The sequence below is a fragment of the Zophobas morio genome, unplaced genomic scaffold (assembly GCF_036711695.1).
Source record: "Zophobas morio isolate AGI-343-1 ecotype UQ-CSIRO unplaced genomic scaffold, CSIRO_AGI_Zmor_V1 ptg000054l, whole genome shotgun sequence".
In the NCBI taxonomy this organism is placed as follows: domain Eukaryota; kingdom Metazoa; phylum Arthropoda; class Insecta; order Coleoptera; family Tenebrionidae; genus Zophobas; species Zophobas morio.
In genome coordinates this window covers 3,097,483-3,114,292 of record NW_026972159.1, presented here as the reverse complement: position 1 = coordinate 3,114,292, position 16,810 = coordinate 3,097,483, and the positions used below count along the sequence as shown (strand labels likewise).

The 16,810-nt window shown below is 29.1% G+C and overlaps 1 protein-coding gene across 4 annotated transcripts in view; it reads left to right on the top strand.

Annotated features, from left to right (window-relative positions):
• The window catches only part of LOC135142880 (cadherin-87A), a 280,747-nt gene that overhangs the window by 199,318 nt on the left and 64,619 nt on the right, over nucleotides 1–16,810 (top strand). For all 4 annotated transcript variants that reach the window (XM_064074670.1, XM_064074668.1, XM_064074671.1 and 1 more), the window contains one exon: nucleotides 7,209–7,270. In XM_064074670.1, the coding sequence (XP_063930740.1) occupies nucleotides 7,210–7,270 (61 nt within the window). In that variant the 5' untranslated portion in view covers nucleotide 7,209. The remainder of the gene's footprint in view (nucleotides 1–7,208; nucleotides 7,271–16,810) is intronic.

The window sequence follows — 16,810 nt, the reverse complement described above, 5'->3', positions numbered from 1 at the left end:
GTAAAATAAACGGTTTAGAAATTAACATAAGCAAATGTAAAATCTTAAGGTTTTCACGCAAAAAAATGCGCATGCTGTTTGACTATATCATTGAAGGTAATAAATTGGAGCATGTCGATGTTTTCTGTGATTTAGGTGTACATTTTGACAGGTCTCTAAGTTACTCACAGCATGTGGATGATGTTGTCAATAAATGTAATAAGCGTCTAGGTTTCATAACCAGAATTACTAAAGAGTTCTCTGATACGCGACCAATCATTATATTATATGTCAGTTTCATACGATCGTTGCTTGATTATGGGTCAGTCATATGGACACCTAATTATAAGACCGCTAAAAAGCGATTAGAACGCTTGCAAATGAAAATAATAAAAACCCTAGCGTACAAATCTAACATAGATTACAACAACAGCGATTACGGAAAACTTTTAGAATATTTTGGTTTACCTGCGATAGAAACACGACACAAATATCTTGATATATGCTTTGCCTTTAATCTATTAAACAATCATATTGACTGCCCCAGTATATTGGAACAATTTTATCTAAACGTGCCAAGCTATTCGGTAAGACATAAGGACTTATTCTATGTCTCAAATCATCGAACAAATTATGGGGTTCATTTTTCTATTAGTAGATTATGCAAACTATTAAATGAGTATCCCTGTCTAGATCTTTTTAATGTACCACCTAAATGTTTTAAAGCAACTGTGAAGTCCATCCTGAGCTGGTAAATTATTTGTAATTTATTTGTTTTTTGTTTATTGTTTTTGACGAAGTAGTGTTTTCACTAAAGTGTACAATGTATATATAATGTATGTATGTATGTATGTTCATCTCTTTTGACTTGTACAAGGATATAATTCCGTAAATATATGTATTATTATTATTATTATTATTAGATAGAATCGGTTACTAATGCACAAGGTTTTCTTTAACAAGAAGTGGCATAGCTGTTATGCTAAAACAGAATCTACAACAGAATCTGAGAATTAAGTTCGGATACAAGACGCCAATATTACATATTACAAATGTCTAAAGTGCCAAAACCAGTCTCATCTTGTCACATACTAGCCCCGCCCACCCACCCTCTATTTTGTTAGAGAGTATGTCATTTGCCAACTTCAGTCTTATCTTAGCAAGTACTACCCCCGCCCGCCCGCCCTCTGTTTTCTTGGAAGGTATGTCATTTTCCAAAATCAGTCTTATCTTAACAAGTACTAGCCCCACCCACCCACCCTCTTCTCATTCTAACGAATAATTTTATTTCTGTTCAGTATAAAAGGGAAAAAAGCGGCCTGACCTGACTTGGCGTAACGTGACAACTTCTCTATTGTCCCAAATAAAAATTTTAAAAATATAAAAACTACAAAGTACATTCTTAAAACAATTGAACTTTCTGAAAAAAAATTAATAATAATTGTTTTAGCTGCAAAATTATTTGTACCGAGCTATTTTGACAAAACTGTAATGCTGTATTTCAATTAGTGATTTTGGAAAAATGGTAGGAATTTCCGAAGAATTGAAGTCGAAAATGACTTCTGGATATGCAAATCTATAAGAAAGTGTCTTCAACTAATTTTCGAAAATAGTTGAAAAATGGTCAAAAATGGCATCTTGTCTGATTAAATATATACTAGCACAATTAAGATCGAAAGTCATAAAATAGTTTAACCTGTTTAATTGTGCTACGTCTTCTCATCAGAACACTTTTCTCTATTAAAATAGGTAGATATTTAAAAGTATATTGTTTCTTTAATCTAGATAGAATCGGTTACTAATGCACAAGGTTTTCTTTAACAAGAAGTGGCATAGCTATTATGCTAAAACAGAATGTACAACAGAATCTGAGAATTTAATTTGGATGCAAAACGCCAATATTATATAGTACAAATGTCAAAAGTGCCAAAACCAGTCTCATCTTGTCAAATACTAGCCCCGCCCACCCACCCTCTATTTTGTTAGAGAGTATGTCATTTGCCAACTTCAGTCTTATCTTAGTAAGTACTACCCCCGCCCACCCGCCCTATGTTTTCTTCGAAGGTATGTCTTTTTCCAAAATCAGTCTAATCTTAATAAGTACTAGGCCCACCCACCCACCCTCTTCTCATTCTAACGAATAATTTTGTTTCTGTTCAGTATAAAATCATTCATTTCATTCAGATCGGATAAAATCAATCACTGAAAAGGAGACAGGGTGGGTGGGCGGGGCTAATTATGTTCTTCTGTCGAGTGGGAGTGGAAACTAATAGAACCTAGGATGTAAAAAAGTAAAAAAGCGACCTAATCTGATTCGTACTGAGTTCTCTATTGTCCCAAATAAACAAATTTTAAAGATATAAAAACTACAAAGTACATTCTTAAAACGATTGAACTTCGTGAAAGAAAAATTTATAATAGTTTTTTTTATCTGCAACATTTTTCTACTCAGCTATTTTGACGAAACTGTAAAAATTGCTGTATTTCTATTAGCCATTTTGGAAAAACGGTAGCAATTTCCGAAGAAACGAAATCGAAAATGACTTCTGGATATCGAAATCTACAAGAAAATGTCTTCAATTAATTTTCGAAATTAGTTGAGAAATGCTCAAAAATGACGAAAGGCATCTTATCGTATCAAATACTAGCACAATTACGGTCGAAAGTCCTAAAATAGTGTAACCTGTTTAATTGTGCTGTGTCTTCTCATCTGAACACTCTTCTCTATTAAAATAGGTAGATATTTAAAAGTATATTGTTTCTATAATCTAGATAGAATCGGTTACTAATGCATAAGGTTTTCTTTAACAAGAAGTGGCATAGCTGTTATGGTAAAACAGAATGTGCAACAGAATCTGAGAATTTAGTTTGAAGACAAGACACCAATATTACATATTACAAATGTCGAAAGTGCAGAAGGCAGCAATTTTGAACATACTGTCTAAGGTTTCCAAATTTTGATCATTTTTTGTAAAAGTTAGCCATCAGTACTTGCTAAGATAAAACTGATTTGGGCAATGACATACCCTCTAAGAAAAGAGAGGGTGGGTGGGCGGTGCTAGTACCTGCTAATATAAGACGAAAATCGAGAAATTACAAAATGGAAAAATTAAAGAATAAAACAACAGAAAAATCACAAAACTGAAAAATTGAAAAATTGAGAAATCGAGAAGTCGAAAATTTAGAAACGTTCAAAAATTGAAAAATTAAATTTAAAAATCGAAAAATTGAACGTCGAAAAACTGAGGAATCTAAAAATGAAAAAATGGCAAAAGATTGAAAATCGAGAAATTGAAAAACCGAAAAATTGAAGAAAAAAAATGAAAACTCGCAAAACTGAAATATCGAAAAAATGAAATATTAAAAAATGCCAAAGTTTCAACAATCGAAGAAAAATTAAAATATCGAATAATTGAAAAATCTCAAAATATCGGTAAAATCTAAATCGAAAAATTGAAAAATCGAGAAATCGAAAAACCAAACATTTTAAAAATCGAAGAATTGAACAAACAAAAACTTGAAAAATCGAGAAATCGAAACATCAAAAAACCGAAAAAATGAATACAAAATCGAAAACTTGAGAAATCAAAAAAAAATGAAATATTAAAAAATGCCAAAACTAAAATCTCATAAGTGATATCTTAGGAGATACTACCCCCGCCCACCCACCCTCTATTTTGTTAGAGGGTATCTCATTTGCCAACTTCACTCTTACCTTAGCAAGTACTACCCCCGCCCACCCGCCCTCTGTTTTCTTGGAAGGTATGTCATTTTCCAAAATCAGTCTTATCTTAATAAGCACTAGCCCCACCACCCACCCTCTTCTCATTCTAACGAATAATTTTGTTTCTGTTCAGTATAATATCATTCATTTCATTCAGATGGGTTAAAATCAATCACTGAAAAGGAGACAGGGTGGGCGGGCGGGGCTATTTATGTTCTTCTGTCGAGTAGGAGTGGAAGCTAATAGAATCTAGGATGTAAAAAAAGTAAAAAAGCGACCTAATCTGATTCGTACTGAGTTCTCTATTATCCCAAATAAACAAATTTTAAACATATAAAAACTACAAAGTACATTCTTAAAACAACTGAACTTCGTGAAAGAAAAATTTATAATAATTTTTTTTATCTGCAAAATTTTTCTACCCAGCTATTTTGACGAAACTGTAAAAATTGCTGTATTTCTATTACCCATTTTGGAAAAACGATAGGAATTTCCGAAGAAACGAAATCGAAAAAGACTTCTGGATATCGAAATCTACAAGAAAATGTCTTCAACTAATTTTCGAAAATAGTTGAAAAATGGTAAAAAATCACGAAAGGCATTTTATCGTATCAAACACTGGCACATTTACGGTCGAAAGTCATAAAATAGTGTAACCTGTTTAATTGTGCTACGTCTTCTCGTCAGAACACTCTACTCTATTAAAATAGGTAGATATTTAAAAGAATATTGTTTCTATAATCTAGATAGAATCGGTTACTAATCCATAAGGTTTTCTGTAACAAGAAGTAGCATAGCTGTTATGGTAAAACAGAATGTACAACAGAATCTGAGAATTTAGTTCGGAGACAAGACGCCAATATTACATATTACAAATGTCTAAAGTGCCAAAATCAGTCTTATCTTGTCAAATGCTAGCCCCGCCCACCCACCCTCTATTTTGTTAGAGGGTATCTCATTTGCCAACTTCAGTCTTATCTTAGTAAGTACTACCCCCGCCCACCCGCCCTCTGTTTTCTTGGAAGGTATGTAATTTTCCAAAATCAGTCTTATTTTAGCAAGTACTACTCACCCTCTTCTCATTCTAATGAATAAAAGTCTACAGAAAATGCAATGTCTTCAACTAATTTTTGAAAATATTTGAAAAATGGTCGAAAATGACGAAATGCGTCTTATCTTGTCAAATGCTAACACATTTAAGGTCGAAAGTCATAAAATCGTTTAACCTGTTTAATTGTGCTACGTCTTCTCATCCGAACATTCTTCTTTATTGAAATAGGTAGATATTTAAAAAAATATTGTTGCTAAGTGAAAATGTCTATAATCTAGATGGAATCGGTTCCTAATGCATAACATTCAAAGACCAAAGTTGTACGGTTCTTTGAGCACTACACTCTAATATTATTTTTAACTATACACAGTGTTCTGTCTTTAATGCGTACACAACTTGGTTTTCTTAAACGAAACACCCTATATATCCTTACATATTTTAATTGACTTCGTCCTAGACTTTACACAATCTTTAGTACAATCACAGTTTATTTTTAAAATTACTATGCGACGTTGCCACGATATTCCAACTCTCTTGAAGTTTTTTAGCAATGGAAGGGTTCAAAAAACATAGTAGTATTAATTCTGAAATCTGTGTTACAACATTTTGTGGGGAAATAAGGACTGGTACATGCTTTGTTGTAGTATCAATGAGATTAAATTTTCATATACAGAGTGTTTATAAGAATGTTTTAATTTTTATACTTTTCAAATATCGCTAGTGCAGTTTTCTCAAGTAGAAACACTCTAGATTTGATAACTGCATCTTAATTCTATTTTTTGTTGTCTTTTTTTTGTAGTTTTTTTTTAAATATAACTCTGTTTATTAAAATTTGATTTAGTTGATACAGGGATAAAGCCCGTACCTTTATTTATCTTTCGACAAAATGTTGTAAGACAGATTTTAAAAATAACACTATTGCATTTTTTTTTGAAAACTTCCATTGCTAAAAAAATTAAAGAAAATTGGAATAACGTGACAACGTCTCATCGAAATTTCAAATAAACTATGATTGTAAAGCCTAAGAAGACTCAATCAAAATGTAAAAAACATGTCTGGTTGACCCAGTACTTGTTGCCTCAACGGCAAACTCTAGGCTACAATTTACAATAAAAGAAAAAAACAGAAGCTGCTTTTATCAGTCTGGTGGTAGTGTCAGCATGGTGTGTTTCACTACTACTTAATTAAATGAAGAAGAGTGTTCGGATGAGAGGACTTAGCACAATCTCTTTTTGAAACATTAAGAGCAATAAATTTAAAATAATACTCAGTGTTTAGACACAAATTATAGTCAGTGTTCCTTAGATCAAGCACCTCCAATAACTTCTATTGGCAATGAAACAAAATAAGTCGGGGTGTCCTGGAGGAATTGGTCACCTACGATTCCTACGACATTTATGTGTAGCAGCGTCTTGAAACTTCTTGTGTGCGGTTGATTTAAATTTTTTCCCAACCGCGAATGTACGTCGATGCTCAATAAACAAAAACTTCGAAATTACGAAAATGGAGAAAAAGCGGAGCAGTAAATAATTAATACGAGATTTCATCTAAACCAAATTAATTAATTTTATCAGGAAAAGATTTCAGGACAATGCGTAAGAAAAATTAGATGAATGCTTTTGAGATGCTGCTTAATACGTGAATGCCGCCACCAACAGGAAGTTAACAACACAGTAGTAATGTTGTCATTAAATTGAAAATTTTAAAACGACTCATCTTTTTTTTTGGATTATGGGCTTTCCCAGTCGTCTAATTCTGAGTATTGGAAGTTCGGAGCGTCTTGTATACATTCGTCTGATCAGTTAACTCGTCCCGGCGCATCCACCAATTCTCCTCCTTGACATTTTCGATTCCTCTCAAGTTTTCGATCGACTTATGCTTGTTTTCGCTCCGCTAATCCCTGCCATATTAACTAGGTGCGACGTAGTTTATTTTCGCATCGTTCTCCCCCTAAATCTCCCGAGACAAAATTCACGTTCCTTACCGAATCCGAGTTAAAGCACGAAACCATCCTCCCCAAACAATCCTGACGGGATGTTTCTGTTACAGATCGCACAAATCCCTTTAACACGTGTAATGTCTGTCTACATAAACTCGAGCTAAGGTCGCGGGCTAGAAGGAGACGCGAGACGCCACGCGAACCACCATATTAAAATACACGTCCTAATGTGTACGTTATGCGCTATAAATAACCCAACCACCTTAACTGTCCGGAATTAGATTAAACTCACGTCCTCTTGTCTCGTTCGCCCTCTCTCTGCCTAAATTACAGCGGCGGAGGCGAAAAGAACGAGCCGAATAGGGGCATATTTCAAAGTTAGCATTACATATTGCTCACATCGCCTCTTTTATGGCCTTGATTCTCGCTTTTCGTGACGGCTGTTCCGGTTTGTCTGTTTGCATAGGCGAGGCGAGAGGTGGGATGCATACTAAATTTTTTCTTAATTGTTACAGGATGAAGGCGGTGAGGGACACGTTTTTTGCAGTCGTCGCCATCTTGGGCCTTCTACACAAAGGTGAGTTTCCGTTTTTTTTTGAAAGGGTCAAATCGCGGTCCTTGGTTATTTTTACTTTACATTAGCGATCGACACGAGTTCTAATATAGAATTCAAATTTGCGCAAACTTGTCGAATCTGTAAAAATAGAGCACTTTCTAATTAAATCTCGGCGCGATTCGTGGTGATTTTAATCTCCCTAAAGCCAAACAGCCCCTAATCTGAAACGAGCAGCTTAAGTGTCTTTTTTGCCTTACTTGATACACCCTCATTTCGCGGCCCTCACGTTGGCACATGGCCGACGAAAACAAATAAAAACGTTATTGCTTCAGGCTGCATTGCTAGAAATATGTCTTTTATTAGCAACAGTTGTTACGTCCGGCGACAATTACGTCTTTAATTAAGCCGTCGAATTATACACACGATTAAAATCGGACGAAATTTCAGCCATCGACAAACCGTCCCCTCGTTCCCTCCGAGCCTTCGTGTCTGACCAACTGAATTTCTTACGACAGGAAGTTTGTGTCAGTTGGCTTGTTCTCCTGAAAGCTTTCCCGTTTGAATGGGACGTTTTGCCCTTGTCACATAAACAGTATAATTAAATCGAGCTCTCGGCCAAACAAGACGTTTGACGCAATTGTCATAGATAATTCAATTCTTACGGTTTTAATGGGGACACGAATCAGCGGGTTCGGATGCAACGAGAAGAAAACAAAGCGAATTTGTGTGTTGATTTCATTATTTAACCCAACCTGTCGCTGTCGGTGGTTTCTGCCTTTAGTAAATGATAATCTGAATATTTCAATAGCTTATAAAGAGTGAAGTCTAACCGATTTTCGCGTGAATAATTACACGAGGTTTCTGGTTGCCAAAGTGGAAAATCTTGTTTCGGGTGTAATGTGGATTTTAATGAGTCTGTTGACTTAATATTGAAGATTTATCTTGCATTACATGACGAGTGGAGATATTTAAGCACCACCGAATTAGAGAGCGAAATTTTGCTTATTGAAACTGCAACTCCTCGTATCTGTGTCGACCAATAAAATGAAAACGGATCACTTACCTATCGATCGTACACGCATTTCATGAACAAATTAGTATTAACCGTTCAGGACGTTTTTAGACAAAAGTGGACCATAATTTTTTACTTTTACGTTTTCGTCTGTCTGTCCGTCTATCTGTCCGTCTGTCTGTCTGTCGATCTGTCTGCCGTCCCGGATTTTTATTAGACAGATAATCTCCGAAGGTGCTGGGCCAATTGTTGTCAAATTTTGTACTTATATTAGGAATATCATGTAGATGGTAAAACGTTAACCAAACTTTATCTAATAATGTGATGACGTTACTTCAAAATTGTACATAGTAAATGGGTTTTAAGTCCTACACATGTAGTTTATGACTCCGTGATAAGTTTTTACCCGCAACGTCCAGATTTTTGAAAAAAAAAAGCAAAAGTATAAAACAACATTTTGCATAAGCACGATAAATTTTTGATCAAAACGTATTTGTTTATCCCCCCAAAAAATTGATGAAGTCACCTCAGTGTTTCGATTTTTCGTTCCTTCAGTTCTTGGATTTGCAATGTTCTGATTTCCGCTTTTTGGATTTTACAATTTATCGTTTTTTGATTTTTTCGATTGTTTGGTTTTTTTGTTCTAATTTGTTGTTTTTCACGTTTTCAATTTTTCCAAATTTTGGACGTTTCATTTTTTAGATTTTCTAATTTTTCGATTTATAACTTGCTGAGTTAAAAATTAATTTTTCAATTTTTCGGTTTTTCAGTGTTCTGATTTTATTATTCTTCTTTTTTCAATGTAAAAATTGTAACTTTTGGATTATTGGATTTTTCAATTTTAGATTTTTCATTTTCTGATTTGCAATTTCTCAAGTTTTCATTTTACATATGCTTCTAATAATAATTGTGATATTTAAAAACTGTTTCATTTATTCAAGTTTTCGATTTTCAGTTTTTCGAAATTTCAAGGTTACATACAGTTTTTCGACTTTACAATTTTGACAATTCTACAATTTTTAGATTTTACAACTTTTAAGTTTACCAATTTTTCTTCTTTCCAATTTTTTGATTAATTAATTTTTTACATTTTGAAGTTTCTCAATTTTTACTTTTTCAATGTTTCGATTTTTCGTTTCTTCAGTTCTTCGGTTTGCAATTTTCTGATTTTCCACTTTTTGGATTTTCCAATTTTTCGTTTTTAATCCCTTAATTTCTTCCGATTTTTCAGTTTTTTGATTCTACTTTTTAGTTTTTTACGTTTTCAATTTTTCAGCTTCTCGTTTTTTCAATTTTTCATTTCTTCAACTTATCGATTCACAAATTTTCCTTTCTTCAGTTTTTCGATTTACAATTTTTCAATTTTTCATGTTTTTATTATGCAACTCTCCGGGTTTTCATTTTTTAATTTTTAAATTGTTCGATTTTACAAATTTTCTTTTTTTTGATTTGCAACTTCGTGAGTTAGAAATTAATTTTTAAATTTTTCGATTTTTGATTTTCTTTATTTCATGAATTTTTCGGTGTTCTGATTTTGTAATTTTTCTTTTTTTCATTGTTAAAATTACGATTTTTGGATTTTTCGATTTGCAATTTTTCGGTTTTCAATTTTTTGATTTTGTAATTTTTCGTTTTTTCAATTTTAGGTTTTTCAGTTTCTCGATTTTTCAATTTTTCCTTTCTTCAATTTTTAATTTGCAATATCTTTAATTTTCATTTTAAATATACTTCTAATAATAATAATAACTTTTAAAAATTTTCACTTTTTCAGCTTTATTTCTCCATTTTTCAATAATTTGATTTTAAAACTTTTTCATTTATTAAATTCTTCAATTTTTAATGTCAGTTTTCTTCCAATGTTTAATTTTCAATTTTTCCATCTGTCAATGTTACAATTTTTGACTTTCCAATTTTGACAACTCTATAATTTTCCAATTTCACAATTTTTAAGTTTTCCAATTTTTCTTCTTCCCAATTTTTCGATTCATTTTTTTTTTTTTACATTTTGAAGTTTCTTGATTTTTATTTTTTCAATGTTTCGATTTTTCGTTTCTTCAGTTATTCAGTTCTTCTGTTTGCAATTTTCTGATTTTCCACTTTTTGTATTTTACAATTTTTCATTTTTTCTTTTTTCCGATTTTTAAATTTTTTGATGCTGATTTTTAGTTTTTCACGTTTTAAATATTTCGATTCTTTAATTTATCATTTCTTCAAACATTCAATTTACAAATTTTCGAGTTTTCGTTTTAAATTTTTATTATTTTTCGTTTTTCCAAATTTTGTACGTCTCATTTTTTAGATTTTTCAGTTTCTCGATTTTTCAATTTTTCCTTCCTTCACTTTGCAGTTTCTCTAGTTTTAATTTTAAATATGTTTCTAATAATTATAATTTTTCAAAATTTTTCAATTTTTCGATTTTAGAATTTTTCCATTTTTCAATTGTTTGATTTTAAAACCCGTTCTTTGTTCAATTTTTAATTAATACGTCAATTTTTCAATATTTAATCATCAATTTTTCGATCTTCCAATGTTACAGTTTTTCGACTTTTACATTTTTGACAATTTTATAATGTTCCGATTTTATAATTTTTTAGTTTTCCAATTTTTCTTCTTCCTAATTTTTCGATTGATTATTATTTATTTTTATATTTTGAAGTTTCCCGATTTTTTTTTGCAATTTTCTCCGATTTTGTAGTTTTTCACGTTTTAACTTTTCCGATTCGTTTATTTTCATTTCATCAAATTTTCGGTTTACAATTTTTCAGTTTTTCATGTTTTTCTTCTTCAATATTTCGACAGTCTTCGAGTTTTCACTTTTAATTTTTCGATTTTCCATGGTTTGAACGTTTCATTTTTTACATTTTGCAATTTTTCGATTTACAATTCTTTATTTCGATTTTTTATTTTCTATATTTCTTCAATTTTTCGGTTTATCAGTTTTCTGATTTTATAATTTTTCTTTTTTTTTCTATGTGAAATTCTACAATTTTAAGACTTTTGGGTTTTTCAATTTGCAATTTTTCGGTCTTAAATTTTTGGATTTTTAATCTTTCATTTTTCAGTTTTAGATTTTTCAGTTTCTCGATTTTTCAATTTTTCCTTCCTTCACTTTGTAATTTCTCTAGTTTTCATTTGAAATATGTTTCTAATAATTATAATTTTTCAAAATTTTTCAATTTTTCGATTTTAGAATTTTTCCATTTTTCAATTGTTTGATTTTAAAACCTGTTATTTACTCAATTTTTAATTAATACGTCAATTTTTCAATATTTAGTCATCAATTTTTCGATCTTCCAATGTTACAGTTTTTCGACTTTTACATTTTTGACAATTCTATAATGTTCCGATTTTATAATTTTTTAGTTTTCCAATTTTTCTTCTTCCTAATTTTTCGATTGATTATTTATTTTTATATTTTGAAGTTTCCCGATTTTTACTTTTTCAATGTTTCAAGTTTTCGTGTTTTCGGTTCCTCGGTTTGCAATTTTCTCCGATTTTTTAGTTTTTCACGTTTTAACTTTTCCGATTCGTTTATTTTCATTTCATCAAATTTTTGGTTTACAATTTTTCAGTTTTTCATGTTTTTCTTCTTCAATATTTCGACAGTCTGCGAGATTTCACTTTTAATTTTTCGATTTTCCATAATTTGGACGTTTCATTTTTTACATTTTGCAATTTTTCGATTTACAATTCTTTGTTTCGATTTTTTATTTTCTATATTTCTTCAATTTTTCGGTTTATCAGTTTTCTGATTTTATAATTTTTCTTGTTTTTTCTATGTGAAATTCTACAATTTTAAGACTTTTGGGTTTTTCAATTTGCAATTTTTCGGTCTTAAATTTTTGGATTTTTAATCTTTCGTTTTTCAGTTTTAGATTTTTTAGGTTATCGATTTTTCAATTTTTCCTTGCTTCACTTTGCAGTTTCTCTAGTTTTAATTTTAAATATGTTTCTAATAAGTATAATTTTTCAAAATTTTTCAATTTTTCGATTTTAGAATTTTGCCATTTTTCAATTGTTTGATTTTAAAACCTGTTATTTGTTCAATTTTTAATTAATACGTCAATTTTTCAATATTTAATCATCAATTTTTCGATCTTCCAATGTTACAGTTTTTCGACTTTTACATTTTTGGCAATTCTATAATGTTCCGATTTTATAATTTTTTAGGTTTCCAATTTTTCTTCTTCCTAATTTTTCGATTGATTATTTATTTTTATATTTTGAAGTTTCCCGATTTTTACTTTTTCAATGTTTCAAGTTTTCGTTTTTTCGGTTCCTCGGTTTGCAATTTTCTCCGATTTTGTAGTTTTTCACGTTTTAACTTTTCCGATTCGTTTATTTTCATTTCATCAAATTTTCGGTTTACAATTTTTCAGTTTTTCATGTTTTTCTTCTTCAATTTTTCGAGTTTTCACTTTTAATTTTTCGATTTTCCATGGTTTGGACGTTTCATTTTTTACATTTTGCAATTTTTCGATTTACAATTCTTTGTTTCGATTTTTTATTTTCTATATTTCTTCAATTTTTCGATTTATCAGTTTTCTGATTTTATAATTTTTCTTTTTTTTCTATGTGAAATTCTACAATTTTAAGACTTTTGGGTTTTTCAATTTGGAATTTTTCGGTCTTAAATTTTTGGATTTTTAATCTTTCGTTTTTCAGTTTTAGATTTTTTAGGTTATCGATTTTTCAATTTTTCCTTGCTTCACTTTGCAGTTTCTCTAGTTTTAATTTTAAATATGTTTCTAACAATTATAATTTTTCAAAATTTTTCAATTTTTCGATTTTAGAATTTTTCCATTTTTCAATTGTTTGATTTTAAAACCTGTTATTTGTTCAGTTTTTAATTAATACGTCAATTTTTCAATATTTAATCATCAATTTTTCGATCTTCCAATGTTACAGTTTTTCGACTTTTACATTTTTGAGAATTCTATAATGTTCCGATTTTATAATTTTTTTAGTTTTCCAATTTTTCTTCTTCCTAATTTTTCGATTGATTATTTATTTTTATATTTTGAAGTTTCCCGATTTTTACTTTTTCAATGTTTCAAGTTTTCGTTTTTTCGGTTCCTCGGTTTGCAATTTTCTCCGATTTTGTAGTTTTTCACGTTTTAACTTTTCCGATTCGTTTATTTTCATTTCATCAAATTTTCGGTTTACAATTTTTCAGTTTTTCATGTTTTTCTTCTTCAATATTTCGACAGTCTTCGAGTTTTCACTTTTAATTTTTCGATTTTCCATGGTTTGAACGTTTCATTTTTTACATTTTGCAATTTTTCGATTTACAATTCTTTATTTCGATTTTTTATTTTCTATATTTCTTCAATTTTTCGGTTTATCAGTTTTCTGATTTTATAATTTTTCTTTTTTTTTCTATGTGAAATTCTACAATTTTAAGACTTTTGGGTTTTTCAATTTGCAATTTTTCGGTCTTAAATTTTTGGATTTTTAATCTTTCATTTTTCAGTTTTAGATTTTTCAGTTTCTCGATTTTTCAATTTTTCCTTCCTTCACTTTGTAATTTCTCTAGTTTTCATTTGAAATATGTTTCTAATAATTATAATTTTTCAAAATTTTTCAATTTTTCGATTTTAGAATTTTTCCATTTTTCAATTGTTTGATTTTAAAACCTGTTATTTACTCAATTTTTAATTAATACGTCAATTTTTCAATATTTAGTCATCAATTTTTCGATCTTCCAATGTTACAGTTTTTCGACTTTTACATTTTTGACAATTCTATAATGTTCCGATTTTATAATTTTTTAGTTTTCCAATTTTTCTTCTTCCTAATTTTTCGATTGATTATTTATTTTTATATTTTGAAGTTTCCCGATTTTTACTTTTTCAATGTTTCAAGTTTTCGTGTTTTCGGTTCCTCGGTTTGCAATTTTCTCCGATTTTTTAGTTTTTCACGTTTTAACTTTTCCGATTCGTTTATTTTCATTTCATCAAATTTTTGGTTTACAATTTTTCAGTTTTTCATGTTTTTCTTCTTCAATATTTCGACAGTCTGCGAGATTTCACTTTTAATTTTTCGATTTTCCATAATTTGGACGTTTCATTTTTTACATTTTGCAATTTTTCGATTTACAATTCTTTGTTTCGATTTTTTATTTTCTATATTTCTTCAATTTTTCGGTTTATCAGTTTTCTGATTTTATAATTTTTCTTGTTTTTTCTATGTGAAATTCTACAATTTTAAGACTTTTGGGTTTTTCAATTTGCAATTTTTCGGTCTTAAATTTTTGGATTTTTAATCTTTCGTTTTTCAGTTTTAGATTTTTTAGGTTATCGATTTTTCAATTTTTCCTTGCTTCACTTTGCAGTTTCTCTAGTTTTAATTTTAAATATGTTTCTAATAAGTATAATTTTTCAAAATTTTTCAATTTTTCGATTTTAGAATTTTGCCATTTTTCAATTGTTTGATTTTAAAACCTGTTATTTGTTCAATTTTTAATTAATACGTCAATTTTTCAATATTTAATCATCAATTTTTCGATCTTCCAATGTTACAGTTTTTCGACTTTTACATTTTTGGCAATTCTATAATGTTCCGATTTTATAATTTTTTAGGTTTCCAATTTTTCTTCTTCCTAATTTTTCGATTGATTATTTATTTTTATATTTTGAAGTTTCCCGATTTTTACTTTTTCAATGTTTCAAGTTTTCGTTTTTTCGGTTCCTCGGTTTGCAATTTTCTCCGATTTTGTAGTTTTTCACGTTTTAACTTTTCCGATTCGTTTATTTTCATTTCATCAAATTTTCGGTTTACAATTTTTCAGTTTTTCATGTTTTTCTTCTTCAATTTTTCGAGTTTTCACTTTTAATTTTTCGATTTTCCATGGTTTGGACGTTTCATTTTTTACATTTTGCAATTTTTCGATTTACAATTCTTTGTTTCGATTTTTTATTTTCTATATTTCTTCAATTTTTCGATTTATCAGTTTTCTGATTTTATAATTTTTCTTTTTTTTCTATGTGAAATTCTACAATTTTAAGACTTTTGGGTTTTTCAATTTGGAATTTTTCGGTCTTAAATTTTTGGATTTTTAATCTTTCGTTTTTCAGTTTTAGATTTTTTAGGTTATCGATTTTTCAATTTTTCCTTGCTTCACTTTGCAGTTTCTCTAGTTTTAATTTTAAATATGTTTCTAACAATTATAATTTTTCAAAATTTTTCAATTTTTCGATTTTAGAATTTTTCCATTTTTCAATTGTTTGATTTTAAAACCTGTTATTTGTTCAGTTTTTAATTAATACGTCAATTTTTCAATATTTAATCATCAATTTTTCGATCTTCCAATGTTACAGTTTTTCGACTTTTACATTTTTGAGAATTCTATAATGTTCCGATTTTATAATTTTTTTAGTTTTCCAATTTTTCTTCTTCCTAATTTTTCGATTGATTATTTATTTTTATATTTTGAAGTTTCCCGATTTTTACTTTTTCAATGTTTCAAGTTTTCGTTTTTTCGGTTCCTCGGTTTGCAATTTTCTCCGATTTTGTAGTTTTTCACGTTTTAACTTTTCCGATTCGTTTATTTTCATTTCATCAAATTTTCGGTTTACAATTTTTCAGTTTTTCATGTTTTTCTTCTTCAATATTTCGACAGTCTTCGAGTTTTCACTTTTAATTTTTCGATTTACAATTCTTTGTTTCGATTTTTTCATTTTCTATATTTCTTCAGTTTTTCGATTTATCAGTTTTCTGATTTTATAATTTTTCTTTTTTTTTCTATATGAAATTCTTCAATTTTAAGACTTTTGGGTTTTTCGATTTGCAATTTTTCGGTCTTAAATTTTTGGATTTTTAATTTTTCGTTTTTCAGTTTTAGATTTTTCTAGTTTTTTTAATTTTTAAAATTTTTCACTTTTTCAATTTTACGATTTTTGAATTTTCCCATTTTTCAATCATTTGATTTTAAAAGTTGTTCATTTATTCAATTTTTCTATTTTCCAAGGTTGCAGTTTTTCGATTTTTATTTTTTCAATGTTTCGATTTTTCGTTTCTTCGATTCCATGGTTTGCAATTATCTGATTTTCCACTTTTTGGATTTTGCAATTTTTCGTGTTTTCATTTTTTCGGTTTTTTAGTTTTTATGATTTTGATTTTCAGTTTTTCACGTTTTAAATTTTTCGATTTACAATCTTTCAGTTTTTCATGTATTTGTTTCCTCAATATTACGACATGCAACTTTTTTATTTTTCAAGTTTTTATTATTCTATTTGTTCCGATTTTTTAGCCTTTTGACTCTGCTTTTTAGTTTTTCACGCTTTAAATTTTTCGATTCTTTTGTTTTTCATTGCTTCAACATACCGATTTACAAATTTTCGTTTCTTCAGTGTTTCGATTTACAATTTTTCCATTTTTTATTTCTTCAATATTACGACACGCAACTCTTCGAGTTTTCATTTGTAATTTTTTTTTTATTACGATTTTCCAAATTTTGGACGTTCCATTTTTTAGATTTTGCAATTTTTCGATTTTTTATTTTCTTTATTTTTTCAATTTTTGGATTTTTCGATTTGCAATTTTTCCGT